The following is an 18,310-nucleotide window of genomic DNA, read 5'->3' as shown; positions in this document are numbered from 1 at the left end:
CTTATATATTATTAGGATAATTGTAAACTTGATAATGAAAACCTAAGCAATTTAAAAAAAATCAACCAAAAGAGGGCGTGGAAATTCGGGGGGGTTGGCTTCAAATCCCCAGTAAATATCTATTCAGCATTAACATTTGTTCAAAGTCCCAACGCCCGGTCTTTGGGTAATTACTCACCTTATCTTTCTTCTAAAATCTGAACCAAATATTATCGCTCTTCGCATCACTCAACTAACAAATTTCTCCCAACCTTGAAATCTGTCGTCGCAGCTGTCCCATAGACCGAACAGTCAAAACTCGGTTAAATATTCTGAGTCCCTAGAGTTTACTTAATCTACATTAAGTCTAATAATATCTAAAACTAACACTCAAATCCTTGTTACCCAATTAATTTACTGCTTTTTAAACATTTTTCTGAATATCTAAACTCTAAAGTACCCTTATCCCGTCTCATGTAGAAGACTAAATTAAAAATTGGCTATTGATTGGCCATTTTGCTAAAATTTTGAACAATTATTTAATCATAAAAAATAAATTTACAAGATTATGGATACTTCAAATTAAAAAATCATATAACTTGTAATTCATAAAGACTTAAGAGTATTATTTTCATATTGAGCAGTGCTTTGTGTATACAATTTTAAGTTTACAAATGGGAAACATGTGATGTGCCATTATATAATTTGTTAATTTTGAATTTAGAATAAAATAATATTCAATCAAATAATAACATATCATATATATATTTATTTATACATTCAAAATTATATATAAATTGTCATTAAAATTAACTTAAAATAATACAAATATATATATTAATAAATTAGTATGTGATTCAATATTAATTTATTTTTTATTTAAATTTATATAATTATGAATATATGAATAATATATTCGAGTACTTGTATAGTTGGTAATACATAAAGTGTAGTTTTATAGACAAAACCTTAAGAGACCAAAATGTATTCACACTTAGAGAGAACCCTTCTCTCTCTTTCTTCCTAAAGAAACCCTAGCTATATATACATATTGCCATTTATTTTATTTTATATAAATTTTAAATCTAACTGACCCATTAATCTCAGTCTCAGATTCCTAGCGACCCTTCCATCTTTGGATCATAATACCACATAATAATTTCTTGGGCACCTGGATTATCACCACCTCAAAGTCATCCACCCTAACTTTCTTTACCATTTTTACTTCTATTTTCATTTCTTCGCACCTGCAGGTCTCTTTCGCTGTATGCCTTCAAGTCTTCTTCATAGTTTACCTTACTTTCTCATTTTCAGTTGGGATTAAAGGTTTTGATTTGTAGCTTCGATCTTGGACCTTCTTCGTTCTGCCTTTTTACTTCGCTTTATTTCTCCCCTCTTCCTTTTTCTTTTTTTTTTTTTAATTTTGTTTGTTGATTTGACTTTTTTATATTTCGCTCCAATTTGGAATTTGGAATTTGGAATTCGTATAATTGATTTTGTTTATTGTGAACAGTTGTTTTGCCGGTGAATAAAAAATGGCTGCGCCGCCGAGTAGCCGGCTTCAGAGTATGCTGCAAGAGGCGGTGCAATCAGTTCAGTGGACTTACAGTCTCTTCTGGCAGATTTGTCCACAGCAAGGGTAATTAATTAATTTCTTTAAATAGTTAACTAATGTTAACGCAAATTTTGTCGAGAATTAGACATTTGTTTTGTTCAGGATCTTAATATGGGGAGATGGGTATTATAATGGAGCTATTAAAACAAGAAAAACAGTCCAGCCAATGGAAGTTAGTGCCGAGGAAGCCTCTCTGCAGAGAAGTCAACAGCTAAGAGAGCTTTACGACTCCTTATCCGCCGGTGAAACTAACCAGCCAACAAGACGGCCTTGCGCGGCCTTGTCACCGGAGGACTTGACGGAGTCTGAGTGGTTCTATCTGATGTGTGTCTCCTTCACTTTCGCTCCTGGAGTTGGGTGAGTTTCACTAAATAGACGTTTGAATCTTTCATTGAGCTGAGTGCATCAATCTGCAAATCAAAGTAGTAAAATTTAGTGGTGGAATGTTGTTTTTTTTTTTTTATTTGTTTTACACTCTTTATCATCCGCTAGGTCAAAATCTTTCTCCATATATTTCCTTCAAAATTCTTTTCCTGGATAATCGGACATCTATGACACTATTCAATTTTTTCCATCCTTTTATCTGGAGTTGGCGTAGGAAATTGGTTGTCATTTTAATTGTGTAAATGACATGAAACCTACTTCACACTCAACAATAGTAAATGATGAATTGTTTCAATTAATGTCGTCTTGTTCTTTCTGTAGAGGAGTGAAAGAGGAACTGGTCTTTAATCCTTTGTTTCAGTTTGTCTTAAGAAAATTTATAGATTGATATTTCGTATAGATGGAGAAAATATATGTATATATACACACACTGGAGAGTACAAGTTAAAGAGAGCCTGAAGCTATAAATTACGTAAAATTTTGATTTGAGTTTGAAAAGTTTTATCTCTGGTTTACTGCATGCCGATTCGGGAAAACATACAAACCAATACGTCAAGTTTTTGGAAAGCACCTACACCATTCCTTTGCTGTACTTAGAAGCTGTCTCTCTTTCCCATGTAACTTTAGGAAATCAGTTGAATCATTGGTGGACAAAAAGATATATTTGTGCCACCGGCCATTCTATTTCAGCACTGGTATATCTAATAAGGAAGTGGGCCAATGTCTTGGTAATTTTGTTAGGCAAAAGATTGCAGAATATTTAATACTCTTGTATCATCTTTTTCCTAACACTTTATTTTGGGGTGGTAGAGTTGTTACTGAAAATGCAAATGCGATGTTTAGGTTGCCGGGAAAAGCATATGCACGGCGGCAACATGTATGGCTCACCGGAGCAAACGAGGTTGACAGTAAAACCTTCTCTCGAGCTATTCTCGCAAAGGTGCCATCAGAATTCTCCTCTTGCCCTCGTTTCACTAACTGAAAATTTCCGCTTTAAAAAAATACGGGCAAAAATAGTTTTTGAAACCAATACATACATTCATCTCTTTGTCCATTTTTCGGCTTCGAAGATTGAGCTGAACAGCCAGCTCGTATGGCATTTTGATGTACTCAATAAACCTCGTAAGATACACATCTCTCTTGATTATTACAAAAGTTTGCTGCCTCTTAAAGAAACAACTGAATCTAAAGGACAATATTGCTTAAAAATAGCTTCGTAAATCATCAATGGTGCCAACGAAAGGGAAATAAAAGAAGGATAGATATATTCCCTTCGGTTTATATCTTTTTTTGGCTTGTATTGCTAACTATTTGATCTATTTCTCTGCATGATCAACGTGGTTGCCGTTTCACCAGAGTGCTCGTATACAGGTAAATTTTGAATCTAGGCGGCCTGATTATATTTAGGTTCATGGCTTTGACATTTTCTGGAGATTTTAAAGAAGGAAAGTTGGTATTATCGTGCAGACTGTTGTGTGCATTCCTCTTCTCGATGGTGTGGTTGAATTTGGCACCATAGAAAGGGTAAAAGAAAGCTTCTTTTATGTGTTCAAAGTAATTTGCATTTTCCTTGGAAGAGTTCTTGTTTTCAATGCCATTTCTTTTTTTTTTGTACCGTAGGTTCAAGAGGACCTTGGATTTATTCAACATGTAAAGACTTTCTTCACCGACCACCGCCTCCCAAATCCTCACCCACCAAAACCGGCTCTTTCCGAGCACTCCACCTCCAATCCTGCCACCTCCTCCGACCACCCGCGCTTCCATTCAACTCCTATCCCAGTCATGTACGCTGCCGTTGTTCCACCAGCCAATGCCAACCTAGAAGAAGGGGAGGAAGAAGAAGACGATGACGAAGAGGAACACGAGTCCGATTCTGAAGCTGAAACCGGTCGCAACAGCCGCCAAGCAGCAGCTCAAAACCCTCAAGCTGTAGCCCCAGCCGTGGCCGAACCCAGTGAACTAATGCAGCTGGAGATGTCCGAAGATATCCGGCTGGGCTCGCCCGATGACGCCTCGAATAACCTCGACTCAGATTTTAATCTGCTAGCCGTTAGCCAAGGTGCTGGTAACCCCGATGATCACCAAAGGCGAGTTGACTCCTTCAGAGCCGAGTCAAGCCGGAGATGGCCGATGTTGCAAGGAGCGCCATTGAGTAGCAGCGGACTTCAACAAGCTCCTTCAGGTAAAAGTTGTTGGATTTATTGAACAGTCATAGAATCTAGCTCAAGATCTTATTTGAAGATTAGATACGAGATAATAAATAATAAATTAGCTTTCAGATTGTTATGGGACAAGATCACGACAAATTACAGCTACCCATTTCAAGCAACTGATCGTCAAATCATGATTTCAGTGATGACGATCTATTGTGTTCATCAACGGGATGCACATGAAGTTGAATTTTTCACTCCAGAACAAAATTTTATCCCAAATATTCAACGATTCGACTCATTTGAGGTCCCACAATTGCAAAAGAGATCATATTTATAACACAAGGAGAGAAAATATCACAAAAAGCTGACCTGCTTTGTAATAAAGATTTATTTCATTATAATCTGTTGTATCATCTGTTATTGCTTTTTGAAATTTGATTTCAGGACCACTGCAAGCGGAGGAATTGACTCAAGAAGACACTCACTATTCACAAACTGTATCGACAATTCTTCAAAAGCAGCCCAACCTGAGCCCCTGGCAGGACTCATTGTCCACCGGCTACGTCTCCTACTCCACCCAATCAGCTTTTTCCAAGTGGACAAACCGCTCGGATCACCACCTCCCAATCCAGGTTGAAGGCACATCACAGTGGCTCCTCAAGTACATTTTGTTCAGCGTACCATTTTTGCACAATAAATACCGCGACGAGAACTCCCCCAAATTGCCTGACGGCGGTGGCGACGCCGCCTCTAGGTTCCGCAAAGGAACCCCGCAAGACGAGCTGAGCGCCAACCACGTTCTGGCGGAGCGGCGCCGCCGTGAGAAACTCAATGAACGGTTCATCATTTTGAGGTCACTCGTCCCGTTTGTCACCAAAATGGACAAGGCTTCAATTTTAGGCGACACTATTGAGTACGTGAAACAATTACGTAAAAAGATCCAGGATCTGGAGACACGTAATAAGCAAATGGAGGCCGATCAGCGGTCAAAATTAGCCGAGCTACAGAGGACTACAAGTAGTGGGTCAAGGGAGCAAAGAAGTGGGCAAACGGTTTTGGACAGAGCCCGAGTCCTACCCGGGCCCGCGTCGGACAAGAGGAAGTTGAGGATAGTAGAGGCGGGTGGTGGCGTTACGAAACCGAAGTCGGTGGATTCACCAGCACCTGGAGCGACGGGGGTGGCAGCATTGACAACGTCGGTACAGGTGTCAATCATAGAGAGTGATGCATTGGTGGAATTGCAGTGTCGGCATAGAGAAGGGTTGCTTCTTGATATAATGCAAATACTGAGGGAGCTACTGATTGAAGTGACAGCAGTTCAATCTTCTTTGAACAATGGGATGTTTGTGGCACAATTAAGGGCCAAGGTAACTGTGGGTTGATTTGGAGATTTAATTGGTTAATTGAAGTAATTAAGTGGGGTTTTAATTAATTAAGTTTAAATTTGATCGGCGCAGGTGAAGGATGATGCAAACGGGAAAAAGGCAAGTATTGTGGAGGTGAAGAGGGCAATTCATCAGATAATACCCGCCCAGTACTGACGGATACAAACATGGATATATAAATATCTATGTTTGTGGTGATGAAACAGGAGGGTGGCTGTATCTGTAAAGGTCAGGGTTATGGTTAAAATGAAATATAATTAATTAATCAACTAGTCATGTCGTTCCCCATCCATCCCCATGCCATGTGTAATCTAACAAATTTTACTGTATAAGAAATGCCAGAGCTTTGTTTAATATCTCCAATCGAAGATAGACAATACAATGAAGATGAACATTCGAGGTTATTACCTTTAATCATACATAATAATTATTTATACTTATCAAATTTTATTAAACATAATAATCATTTATATCCAGTAATCTTGTAAGTAATATATTTTTAAAATAATCTTCCTATTTTAGTAATAAAATATTATCTAAACCAAACACCCTCTCAGGGTTATAACAATATCCAACGGAGTACTGACTTCAAGATAATTTTGCTTAAGATGTTGCAAGCTACATGTATCAATACTCTGTACATGACTTCAAAAATTGTTTGTAGCTCCAAAATTTGACAGAGACAGACCACTGCAAATCGCTGTAAACAAATTCTCATATCATGCTAAAATTCTGAGGTTGTGCACCAGAAAGCCACCTTCAAACTTTAAACACTAGAAACTATCCAACTCCACTATATGTAAATTGGAATTAGAGCAAACATGGCTATCTGCAAACTACAAGATTAAATTGTCAGTACAGCATGTTATTTATGCTGCCGTCATTGGTCATCTTCTCCAAATCTTCTTGTGACAAGAGAGTCTTCCGACTGCCACCTCCAGTTTTATCATAAGGCTGAGCCATTTTCCGCAGAAACTGCAACCTCAAAGAAATGAATTAGGTAACAGATTAGCATATCAAAAAGGCTTTAATGTCACCAACATTTTTGACAGATATTTGTAAGTTTCCAAAGTGCTAGCAATCAAATATTACACACCTCACGTGCTATATGCAAAGCCATGTCAGTGCTTAAATTCAGATGTGCATCACGTAGATGTGACAGTATCCAACCAGGCAACTTAGAGCGCTTGTCATGTCGGCTATACCTGCAAAATTCAAGTAAATTATTAAATTCCTGAGATGCTATGAACCTCAAACTTTTTTTCCCAGGGAAAAAGATAAATAAACTGGAGCCAACATATCATAATAAAATAAAAAATCACAGATACAACTTTACAATCATTTCATACAGATTTAAACTTGAAAATAAATAATGCATACTGCACTCTTTAAGATCATTTATTAAGTCTACATATTCAACCTGGTTCAGTCTCAATAAGTCTTGCTGGAGTTTTTTTTTTTTTCCTCCAAAAGAAATGTAAGAAATTAGAAAGACAAATTAAGAAAAATATATTGTTTGAAAATATTTATTTAGAAATACTGATTTTAAAGTTTAGTTAAGACCAGTTCTTCTATCATCATAGGTACATTGCTTCAAATCAACTTTAGCAACAGACAAGCATATCATGGGACCAATGTAAATGCAGAAAGGCAAAGCTTCAGTCTTGAATTTGAGAAATTATAAATTTGCATTAACTACATACCTTTTGTCAGCAAAGATCATCATCCCATAATCAGCCTTTGACCGGATCACTCGACCCACACATTGAGCAGCTTGTCTCTGTCAGTAGAATCCAAACAATCAAATCTATAATAACAGCAACAACAGATGCATGTTGTTCTGAAAAACGCTATGGAAAATCATACCAACGCATCAAAAGTTAGGAAATCACCCTCCTTTATCTGAAACTGGTCTCGTAAGTACTCCAGACGTGCAAGCAAGATTCTGCAACATAAATAAGAAAATAATCTAAACATGTCCAGACAAAAATAACTTCTAAAACCAGATTCTTAGGTCTCAGCAATGCATGGTGACACATTTTATTGCCATAATGCATTGCATGTCAAACAACAAGTGTCATTTCAAAACGCTGAATTCAAAATTTTTGGCATATCTACTATAAATTAACAATGCAAAGCTGCAGAGCAATCATATTTTGATAAAGCATCTTTATAAAAAACAATGTTAACATAGACATTACAAAATGAGGCTCACTTGCTTAATGTGTACTGGAAAGGAACACCAAACATTATAACTAGTCTGCCATAATGTCCATCAAAATCTATACCCTCCGCTACTTTTCCCCTGCAATGTGCAGATATAAAACTATCAAAGAAGGCACATTACAATTTACAATGGACCTCACATATTTCTGACAATAAGGAATTTCCTTCTGAATGCATGCAAAGTTTCTCACTAAGGTACCTTTTAGAATACACAAACTACATATATCACACAACAAAGTATGGAAAATTAGAGCAATTAATATCAGAAGGAAAAATGCAGATAAATCCTAATTACATGTTGAACTTCTCAATCAACTTTAAACGTGTAATGAAGAAGTTGAAGGGAAGCAAATTTTTGGAACGTGTCATGGAAATTATGTCACAACTTCTCAATTTTACAAAATTCACCTTTCTATTTGCTAACAAAAAATGAAATATACTTTTAGATAGTTTAATTTCCATGAAAGAGAATTTTTATTGTGTCAACTTCACATGCTCTCTCAAGTTTAAGAAAGAATTATTAAAGTGCATACTCCATACTTCGAAAAAGATTTTTCACTTTGAATTTACTCATACCTGGCAACAGAGAAAAAGACTGCACCTCGCCCACAATCACAAGCTGTACGGTAGTTATCAAGAGCCAATGTAGTTTCAGCTACATCCTGTGTCTCAATGAAGACAAGCTTATGTTGCATTATTTCCTGCAAAAACAAGGGCATTAGATATCCCTCAAAACAATGGAGACAGAGATCATTTTAATTATCAAGTTAAAATACTGCAAAACAAGCCATAACAGAAGAATGTAATGAAGAGGCCAAAAATATTGATGAGTACTAGATAAAATAAGACCAAAGAACATGATTTCACCTTCAGAATTCCACTATCATTCCATGTGGCAATTATTTCATCCATGTATGAGTAACTAACAAAGAAACATACAATCCCATCTGGAACAATAGAGACCATTTCCACCAAAAGCTTTCCATAATTCCTTGCAACACCAGGATCACTTCTCATATCAAATTTGGTACTCACTGGAAGTTGATCACTGAAATAACAAACCAGAAGATATTCAAGTTCTTTTTTCCAAAAAAGAACAAACAAAAATAGGTTACTCAACAAATATCCAAAGAATAGAAATTACATTTTGCTCAGTTTATTGCAAATATAAGAGATACATTTTGATTAAACTTTATACCTTCCACGAGTGAGAACCATAGGGCATATGCAATCTCTTGTTAAAGACATTTTAAAACTTCGACTGACAACTGGATGAAAATTAAGAAGACGAGGGTAGAGATCAATTGGGGTTAGAGTTCCAGATGTAATCACAACTGACTGAAAACGGTCAAACACAGGCTTTATGGCAAGAGAAGCATCATGGCAGCTAAGCTGTAATGCAAACAAACAGGGGAAAAAAGAGATTAAAAGATATGAATAGTTAAAAATAATGAATAAAAATCAATGGGAGTAATATAAGAGTATATCAAATGCTTTAACAGCAGAAGCCATAAATTATATCTGTTAGCGGCTGATAGGGTTTATTTGTCAATTTGGATAGTCGAGAAAGACAGCATATATCATGATCCACCAGATGATATTATGCTACCAAAAATCATTTTAGAAAAACATAAATCGTCATGATCCAGCCATCTGTAAATCTGATTTGGATACTGGGGAAAAGCAGAATCAGTACTTAATGGTCATAAAAATGTAAGATCCTAAAAATTGGTGGAATTTGTGTCAGAGTTCCGACAAACATCATACATAAATGATTGAATCCAGACCCTAAATGCCATTAAAAATAAGAGTCTGCCAAAAGGTCACTCTTTTCTTGTTGGAAAAGTATTGTTAAACTAAAAAATTTACAAGAAACGAAAAAAAAAAAAACCTTACCTGTAGCACAGGATCAGGAATATGAGGCATTCTCTCATCAAAAGGTTCAATTATAATCGAAAACCCTCGAGTATATGTTGCCAAAAGTGTCGCAAAGTCACATATTGTCTGGATATGTAAAAACTCATCTGTGTCTGTTATTTCTAGTGTCAACATGAGTGAGTGCAACCGATCATAACAAAACCTTAGTGCTTTCTGGTCAATTCCAGCATGTGCATTAATGGAGGCAACAAAGTTAACAGGGTTTTCCTTCTCAACATTTTCAGTTTCCAGGCGTCCTCTTAGATATTGGACCAATCTACGTAAAACATGTAGAAAATGTTCGGCTCGGCGAATGTTTCCAGGCACAGCCTCCTTCAGAATATCATCCGGTAAGGCAGGATTTGATAGCCAGGCATCTGTGACTGGATAGAGAAGAAAAAAAGTACATTAGGAAAAAAAATTATGTAGTCATAAAAACAGCAAAACTAATTCAGAAAAAAAAAGATTGGTGCATCTGCATTCTACATACTGGGTAGATTTCCTCTCAGTGCCAAACCTTCAACGAGCCGGTTGTATTCAGCACGTAATCTACCTGCATCAGTGGCCTTGAACCTTCCTACCATGTCAAACATGTAAAGAACAAATATATAAAATTGTACTTCAATGAATTAGAGGATAAACACTCATCCTAGCAGAGAAAATTCTTAGTGATTTATCCCAATAAATCATGATACAGAGTTAACATCACGCATTACTTTGACAATAGACAAAAACTTAGCAAAAGCCTCGTGAGCCTGTTAGTGTTCTAAGTCAAATTGATTCAAATTAGCAAAACTTGCATTTTCACATTTGTTCAGAGATGAAAACTAATATTACTGTATAGTACATATTGTTCAAATATTAAGAAATATCAACTAAACAGAGAAAAAAAAGCCCATACCTTTCAATTTCCTGATTCATCCTATTAAGATTCCTGGTGGCGCCTTCTAATGTCTGCCTCCTCACATTAACACTAAGTGCTTCAATGCACACATTATCAATATTATGAGCCTCATCAAAAACCACAACAGACTCCTTTTGCATTTCCTTTGATATAATCCCAGCCACCTTCGGATCAAGCAAGTACTGATAACTATAAACCACCACATTTGCAAATTGAATCATGTGCCTCGCTAAAAAGTAAGGACACCACCCTTTCTGCTTTCCAAAAGCCCTCAGATCCTTCAATTATCATATTATCCAAGTTAAATTCAATAATCTCAAATAAAAGAATCACATTATTTCTTAAAAAAAAAAAAAGTAATTTTTACCTGCAATGTATAAACACCGGGAGGTAAAACCGCCGCTGAAGCCGCCTTTTCGTAATTTTCAAAGAACTCACAAGTCTCCACATTGGGATTCTCCGCAGCCAAGGCACGAACCCAGCTGGCGATCCGTTTTCGACACGCGGCGTCCACGGAGTCACGATTCTCAGCAGCCAAAACCCTAGAATTCACACAGAGATTCTTCCTTGAAGACAATCCAATCGCGAGAATCTTGGCGGCGGGTCCCAGTTGGCGAGTCTGGTAATCGTGCAATAACTTCAGTTCGGCCAAAGTCTTTTCCATTTCGTGAACCGTGCGCGTGCAGTAAATGAACTTGATCGGGTTCTCGGGCTTTGATAGGGCGTAGCTTGTGATTAGAGAGAGGAGAGCTATGGTCTTGCCCGTGCCCGTGGGCATCTCAAGAAGGCAGTGGCCTTTGGCGTCGAGAGCCCGTTTGAGTTCGAGCATGTAGGAGTACTGTTCGGGGTAGATGTTGTCGTACGGGAAATAAACTGTGACATCTTCAAGTTTGAAGATCATTGTTTGTCCGCCTACCGGAGAGATTTGAACAGAGAAATGCTCTTTAATTGATGGATTGAACTGAGAGAGACCGTCTGATTGATGGATTGAGTTGGGAGAGGTGGACGAGAATTGAAAACTTGGGGTTGTTTGGTAGTTTCTGGGGAGAGCGAGTTCACTTCAGCGCCGCTGTAAGCTGAAATTGCTTCCTCTGTACAACGACGAAGGTTTGAGGTTTGGAGGTGTTGACGAGCCAGGCCCAATTTAAAACTGGGCGCCGGGGCATCGGTTCGATACTGTAATTTCTCTCTATTTAATTGTTTTTTTTTTAAATAATTATGCTATAATTTGAACTGAAATTCTGGGCACAGTAATTGGATTGATTTTTTTTTTTTTATATTAAATTAGTTGCGTTAAACATTAGGGTTTTAAAATAGTTCTCCAATTTTCTTTAGATAAAGCAAAAATGCCCCCATTAACATAAAATAACCAAAATATCCTCATGTATAAACAAAATCAAATCAAATCTCTACCCATTTTCCTCTCGAATTTACTGTTTTCAATTTCTAAGAATTCCTAAGGCTTCCAAGGGTTCCGACAATAGAGAGAGATTTTGGTATTTTTGATGGCATTTTTTAAGTTTTTCGATGACAAAAATAACAAAGAAGATGAGTGCATCGTTCCTAATCTTGTTTGAATCATTTTGACATTTAAATTTTATTGATTAGATGAAAATTTTAAGTGTTATTAATTTAAGGTTTTCAGTTTTGAACAATTGATTTTTGTGTATTTAGATGAATTAGTGGAGGGTTATTATGTTATAGTAGATATAGATTTATTTGTTATTGAAATAGTAGTTGGAAAATGAGATTTTAGGTAGAAAATATGGATATTTTATCTTAGTGTTTTATTTTAGGGAATTTTGAAGTGGATAAATATCCCTCAAGTTAGATCGACATCTAGGGGGATTAGGATTTTTTAAACAGTAATGATCTCGGGAGAACCTTGAGAGGACCTTAGGGAGAGGGAAATTGGGATTTTTTGAAGAGTAAATCTTAGGGGTACCACAGGGAAAGGGGGAAATTTTAGATTTTTAAACAATGTAACCCAAGGGAACATGTTCTAAGGGGGAAATTGTAAGTTTTGAAATAGTAAGACCTATGGGAGGGAGGGAAATTGTTAAGGGGACAAATTAATATTTTTTCTATTCTAGGATTTCTTAATGTGTAGCTTTCCAATTTCATATGTATTTTTTTTGTTCGAAGGCTTTTCAACTTATAGTTTTTTAATTTCAAGTTTGTTTTTACGATTCTTCTCATCCTAGGTTTTTTAACATATAGTTTTTTAAATTTAAGTCGATTTTTTTATTTTTCTCATTATAAGATTTTTTGACTTGTAGTTTTCAAATTTCAAATTAGATTTTTTTTATTTTTCCCATTCTAGGATTTTTTGATATACAGTTTTCAAACTTAAGGTCAGATTTTTTTTTTTCTCAATATAGGGTCATTCAATATAGTTTTCAAATTTCAAGTATGTATTTTCGATTTTTCTCATTCTAGACTTTTTTGACATGTAATTTTCAGATTTCAAGTCTATTTTTTCAAATTTTCTCATTTTAGGATTTTTTAACGTGTAGTTATCAAAACTTAGGTCAATTTTTTTCCTATTTTAGGGTTTTTTTACTTGTAGTTTTCATATTTCAGAGCTGGGCTTTTTATTTTTCTCATTCTAAGATTTCATGACATGTAGATTTCAAAATTCATATTGGTTTTCAATTTTTCTCACTCTAGGCAGTTTTTATTTGTAGTTTTCGAATTTCAGATTAATTTTTCAATTTTTCTCATTCTAAGATTTTTTAATGAATAGTTTTCAAATTTTAGTTAGATTTTTTTATTTTTCCTGTTTTAGAAATTTTCAATATATAGTTTTCAAATTTCAAGTCTGATTTTAAATCTTTTCCATTTTATTTTTTACTTATAGTTCTCAAATTTGAGATTTATTTTTTCTAATTATTGCAAAAAATGATAGATTAGATGTGCATTTCATATTAATTCTAGATTTTATGTGTGCATTTTATGATAGTCTTCTCAAATTTGGCATCATGTCTGCTCAACTGCAAAACCTTCTACATACTCTGCCTACATGCTTACTAAGCTTCCTGCATATTGCCCTAACTGAAAAGTCTTTTGCACACAGGGTTGTATGACTACCCTGTTGGCTTATGGCAAGCACTAGTAGCTATCTCCTATAAAGTGGCTTCACACAATAGGTTGTGTTGTCACATGAGCTTGGCTGAGCACTTGGCTATTTAAATAAAGGTAACCAAAATGTTGAAATTGGGTTAGACGAACCTCTATTGGGTTGGTGTAAATAAACGGGCTTTGACACTTTCCCTTGCTTAATCTCACAATGCCCTCATTGTGTTGTTTTAGCCCTTGTTGGAATTCTTCAATCTTGTCTTGGAATTGCCATACGTCAAGTTTTGATTCCTAACTTACTTTAGCATCCGAATGTCCCTTCCATTTTATTAAGTATTTTTGATGTCTCAGGTGTGTTCCTTTTCTAGGCTTGAATCTGTGAGCTAGAATTTCCTCAACTTCTCGCTCATGGGAAGCGATAATAGTTGTGGATGCTCGACTTAACTCATTTTGGTTGGGGTCTTGCTTGTCTGGGTAGAATGGCTTCAAGAATCTAACATGAAAGGTTGGGTGAAACACTAAGTAGGAGGAGAGCTTCACTCAGTAAGCATTTGGTGTAATTCTAGTTTCAATAGGAAACAAGCCTTCATACCTTCAAAGCAGTCCCTTGTGAAAATATTGAATGCTTTTAGACAAGTGAGCAAAAAGCTTTAATAGTACTAAGTCTCCTGCTTCAAACTCTCACAGCTTTCTTTTCTTGTATGCCCACTTCTTCATTTTCTTGGTTGCTTGAGTCAAGCATGATCTTGCTAATTCTACCTTTTTCTCTCCATACTTTGGTGAACTGGAAGGCTTTCAGAGCTTTGTCTTCATATAGGTAGCCTATGTTTGTAGTGTCACTACTTATTGCTTGGTTGCAAGTTCAAAGTACATTTTTAGTAAAGCATTCATGTGCTCAGTTTGCCCATTGCTTTAAGGGTGAAAAGTAGTAAAAAATAGTAGACCCCAAAATCTTAAATAATTTAGTCTAGAAATGACCTGTAAATCAAGCATTTTGGTTGCTTATGATGGTTTTCAATAGTCCTCAATACTTTACTACGTATTAGAAGAAAAGTTGGGCAGTGTCATGCCCATTAATGTTGTGCAGAGTGGGAATGAAAATGACATACTTGCTTAATCTATCCACTACAACTAGAACCTTGTTGTATCCTTCAAACCTCAGAAAACCTACAATAAAGTCCATTAAGACACTCTTTCATGGTTCTTAGGGATAGCTAAAGGCTGCAATAATCTTATAGGATGATTCTGCTCATTTTTGTCTTATAGGGACACAAGACGGGTCTTTTTGTAGAGTTTCACTTCATCTCGCATTTATGGTTAGTAATAGGAATTTTCAATGAGTACTCGGGTACGCTACGATCTTAGGTGTCCGACCTATATAAAATCATGACACTCTTTGATGATTTCTTTCCTCGGTCTGCCCTATCTTGGCATATACAACTATTCTCCCTTGGTGTGCAATAGTATGTCCTGTAGCCAAAATCTTCAAGTCTTTCTTTAGCTTGCTAATTCATATAAACTCTTAGCTTGGGGTTCATATCGGATGCCTTCCTTGATCCTATCCACTATGAGTGATTGCAACATTGTGATGACTGCAAGCTTAACTCTTCTACTTAATGTGTTTGCTGCCAAGTTGGTCTTACTCGGTTTGTACTCCATTACAAAATCAAACTCGGGTAATAAAGCTTACCATCGAACTTGTTTGGGCGTGAGCTTTTTTTGCTTGAGAAAATAACTTGTGGCTACATTGTTATTCTTGATCGCAAACTTTGAACCCAACAAGTCGTGTTGTCACGTGTGTAAATAGTGTACCACAACTATCAGCTCTTTTTCCTGGATAGTGTAGCAGTGCTCTATTTCATTCAATTTTCTACTCTTGAATACGATTTGGTATCCCTCTTGCATTAAAACACCACTTATAGCAAAATCAGAAGCATCAATATGCACTTTGAAAGCTTTCGAATGGTCTGGGAACATAAGCACATGTTCTTCGATCACTACTTACTTCAAGGCTTGAATGACCCTCTAATATTTGTTGATCTAGTCCTATATATGCCTCTTCTTTAGTAAGTCGGTTAGAGGTACGACCTTGATTGAATAGCTTCAAATGAACTTACGATAATAATTCACAAGCCCCAAAAAAGATCTTAGCTTAGATATGGTTTTCGATGTTGTCTAGTCTTGAATGACCTATATTTTGGCTTTGTCCATACGTAACATCCCAGTGCCAACAATATGACCCAAAAAGCTTACCTTCTTCTATACAAAGACTTATTTCTCCTTCTTGAAGTAAAGCTGATTATCCTATAACATTTAAAAAACCTGTCGAAGGTGTTAGATGTGCTCAGGTAGTGTTTTGCTATAAACGATGATATTATCCAAATACACTATGACAAAACAGTCAAGAAAAAGTTGAAAGACCTTGTTCATATGAGTGTAAAAGGTTGTGGGGCGATTAGTTAGAGCAAAGGGCATTTTGAGAAATTCAAATAATCTTTACCTAGTGACACACATTATTTTGGTCATGTCTTCTTGGGCTATTCTGACCTGGTAGTACCCAAAATGTAAATCTAACTTTATAAACCAGCGGGCATCTCCAAACTAGTCGAAGAGGTCAACAATAAGAGGGATCAGATACTTGTTCTTGATGGTGATGTGGTTGAAAGTGTAATAGTCAATGCATAATCTGAAGGATCCATCATGCTTCTTTTGAAACAACACTGGTGCTCTATAGGGTGCTTTTGATGGTTGAATGAACCCGACATCTAGCATTTCCTTGAGTTGCTTTCTTAGTTCCTTCAACTCAAGAGTTATCATTCGGTAAGGCAAAATGTGACGATCAACTTCTTGTTGTGCCAGTAAGTGCTTAGGTAATTCTGGCGATATGACACCTTTGAACTCTTCTAAGGTGTTTTAGATGTCTTTAGGTAGGTCGATTGGCTTTTTTGAGGGATGATTCTTCCTTAAGGGCTACAAAGAAAGTAGGTTTGGCTCTCTTGAGGCCTTTTGTGAACTGCAAGATTGAAAAGGTAATCGCCATAAGCACTCCTTCACGTGAAAGAGGTACTATGCTAGTCTTTCCTTTGTCCAAAATTATCATAGTGTTGGCAAAAGAAATAGGCACTACCTTGACCTAATCTATAAACTCTATACCAAGCATAATAAGGTGATCATCCATAGGAACAATAGAAAAATTGAGTATACTTGACCATTCACCCAAACGCACATGAACTCCTCATACAATGCTATACGTTACCTTTGGTGTGGAGTTGACCTCTTTGAGCCATCTTTGTCCCTGCTCATACCAAAGGTCTAATTAGTTAGTTTTTTTTGTTCCATGAAGTTGTGGGATAGTCCCATGTCAACAAGGGTGTGCATTTCTTGGTCCTCGATCTAGGCTACCACATAAGGTCGCCCTAATTTATTAGATTTTGGCATGTTTAACTTGGCTTTGATGTCACTCAAAATCTCTAGTGAACCTACTCGGGTTTCTTACTATGGTTGTAAGTCTGGACGATCCTTTATAAGGGCTATCAATATGCCCCTCTTCGGGCACTCCCTGATTACGTGTATCTCATCACACAAAAAGCATTTTGGTGACCCTCTCTAATGGCTTTTGTCCTGTTGGTCCTTCTCATCCTTCTAAGTGGCCTTGTATTTGTGCTTGTGTTGGTCTCAGGCTCTATCCTTGGAATAGTGGCGGTTTTTGCTTTTGCCCTTGTTATTCTTTTGGTCTTTGCTCTTTTATTGTTTCCTGTACTCGACAATGACTATATTGGCATTAAGATCTTAAGCTCCTCTTCATTGGATCTCAACCTTAGCCTACGGTTGTAGCCCATCCATGAAGTACAATAATACTTCACTGTTGGGAAAGTTTTTTAATTTCTAGTAGCAATTCAAAAAACTCCTTGACATAGTCTTTCACATTACCTCTGTATGTGAGTTGATAAAGTTTAGTCTTAGCCTCATGCTCAACATTTTTGAATAAAACTGTCATTTGAGTTCACCTTTAAACTTGTCTCATGTTGTAATGTTGTTGTTGCCTTGCTCTATTTCTGCATGCCTTTGACACCACCAAACCATAACAATATCATCAAAGTAAAGTGTACCATGGTCAATTTTATCAGTGTCCTTCTCAACACCAATAGTGCGAAAAACTGTTCTATACCCTATAGGAAATTATCTATTTCCTTAGTATTTTTGGTCCCTTTATACGCCTTTGGCTTGGGTACGTTGGCCTTGGAATTTTTGTTAGGACTTATGCTACAATAGCTTGTCCATGTGCTACAACTTTCTTGCAAATGGTCCAGTTGCCTTGCACCTTAACTAACCCGATTTCTGACATTGCAACTTTCTCCCGTAAAGCTACAACTTCACCATGCAAAACATTAATAGTAGTAAGAAGAAAGTCTCTTAGTTGGTTACCTTAGTTTAGACATTATTCGATGATGACATTGAATGCACCCTGTGTTTCCTCTCGTAACTCCTCTTGGTTGCCTTCGAGTTTCTTGGTAAGCTCATCGAGTTCCCTTACTTGGTTGAATTTGTCCTTGTAAGCTAGCTCTAACCTCACAAGTCTAACATTAATGTCTGAGACGGTGTCCCATGACCTCTCTTTGTGCTGCTTAGTGCTTTTCTTTCCTTCTTGCAACCTTTATGAGTGGTGACT

The 18,310-nt window shown here is 36.6% G+C and overlaps 2 protein-coding genes across 4 annotated transcripts; one reads left to right on the top strand and one right to left on the bottom strand.

Moving 5' to 3' along the window:
* Positions 1–1,051: 1,051 nt before the first annotated feature.
* On the top strand, positions 1,052–5,872 carry LOC123222968 (transcription factor BHLH42-like). 3 transcript variants are annotated; one of them, XM_044646004.1, is made up of 9 exons: positions 1,052–1,232; positions 1,493–1,618; positions 1,697–1,951; positions 2,822–2,918; positions 3,335–3,349; positions 3,446–3,502; positions 3,599–4,160; positions 4,576–5,498; positions 5,589–5,872. In XM_044646004.1, exons 2-9 carry the CDS (start codon positions 1,515–1,517, stop codon positions 5,670–5,672), a joined length of 2,097 nt encoding a protein of 698 aa, XP_044501939.1. In that variant the 5' UTR covers positions 1,052–1,232; positions 1,493–1,514; the 3' UTR covers positions 5,673–5,872. The 3 variants fall into 3 exon arrangements, with proteins under 3 accessions (XP_044501939.1, XP_044501938.1, XP_044501937.1); XM_044646003.1 differs by having other exon boundaries at positions 1,052–1,305; XM_044646002.1 differs by lacking the exon at positions 1,052–1,232 and having other exon boundaries at positions 1,334–1,618.
* A 227-nt stretch (positions 5,873–6,099) lies between these two features.
* On the bottom strand, positions 6,100–11,741 carry LOC123222967 (general transcription and DNA repair factor IIH helicase subunit XPD). The gene is made up of 12 exons (XM_044646001.1): positions 10,931–11,741; positions 10,561–10,841; positions 10,150–10,232; positions 9,639–10,042; positions 8,941–9,134; positions 8,610–8,790; positions 8,319–8,443; positions 7,732–7,821; positions 7,383–7,461; positions 7,220–7,296; positions 6,613–6,721; positions 6,100–6,491 (listed from the first exon to the last, which is right to left on the bottom strand). The coding sequence occupies exons 1-12, from the start codon at positions 11,462–11,464 to the stop codon at positions 6,369–6,371; spliced, it is 2,280 nt and encodes a 759-aa protein (XP_044501936.1). The 5' UTR covers positions 11,465–11,741; the 3' UTR covers positions 6,100–6,368.
* Positions 11,742–18,310: the final 6,569 nt, after the last annotated feature.

This window comes from Mangifera indica, chromosome 8 (genome assembly GCF_011075055.1).
Source record: "Mangifera indica cultivar Alphonso chromosome 8, CATAS_Mindica_2.1, whole genome shotgun sequence".
NCBI lineage: Eukaryota > Viridiplantae > Streptophyta > Magnoliopsida > Sapindales > Anacardiaceae > Mangifera > Mangifera indica.
The sequence above is the reverse complement of the archived record's forward strand: the minus strand, read 5'-3'. Positions and strand labels throughout refer to the sequence as shown.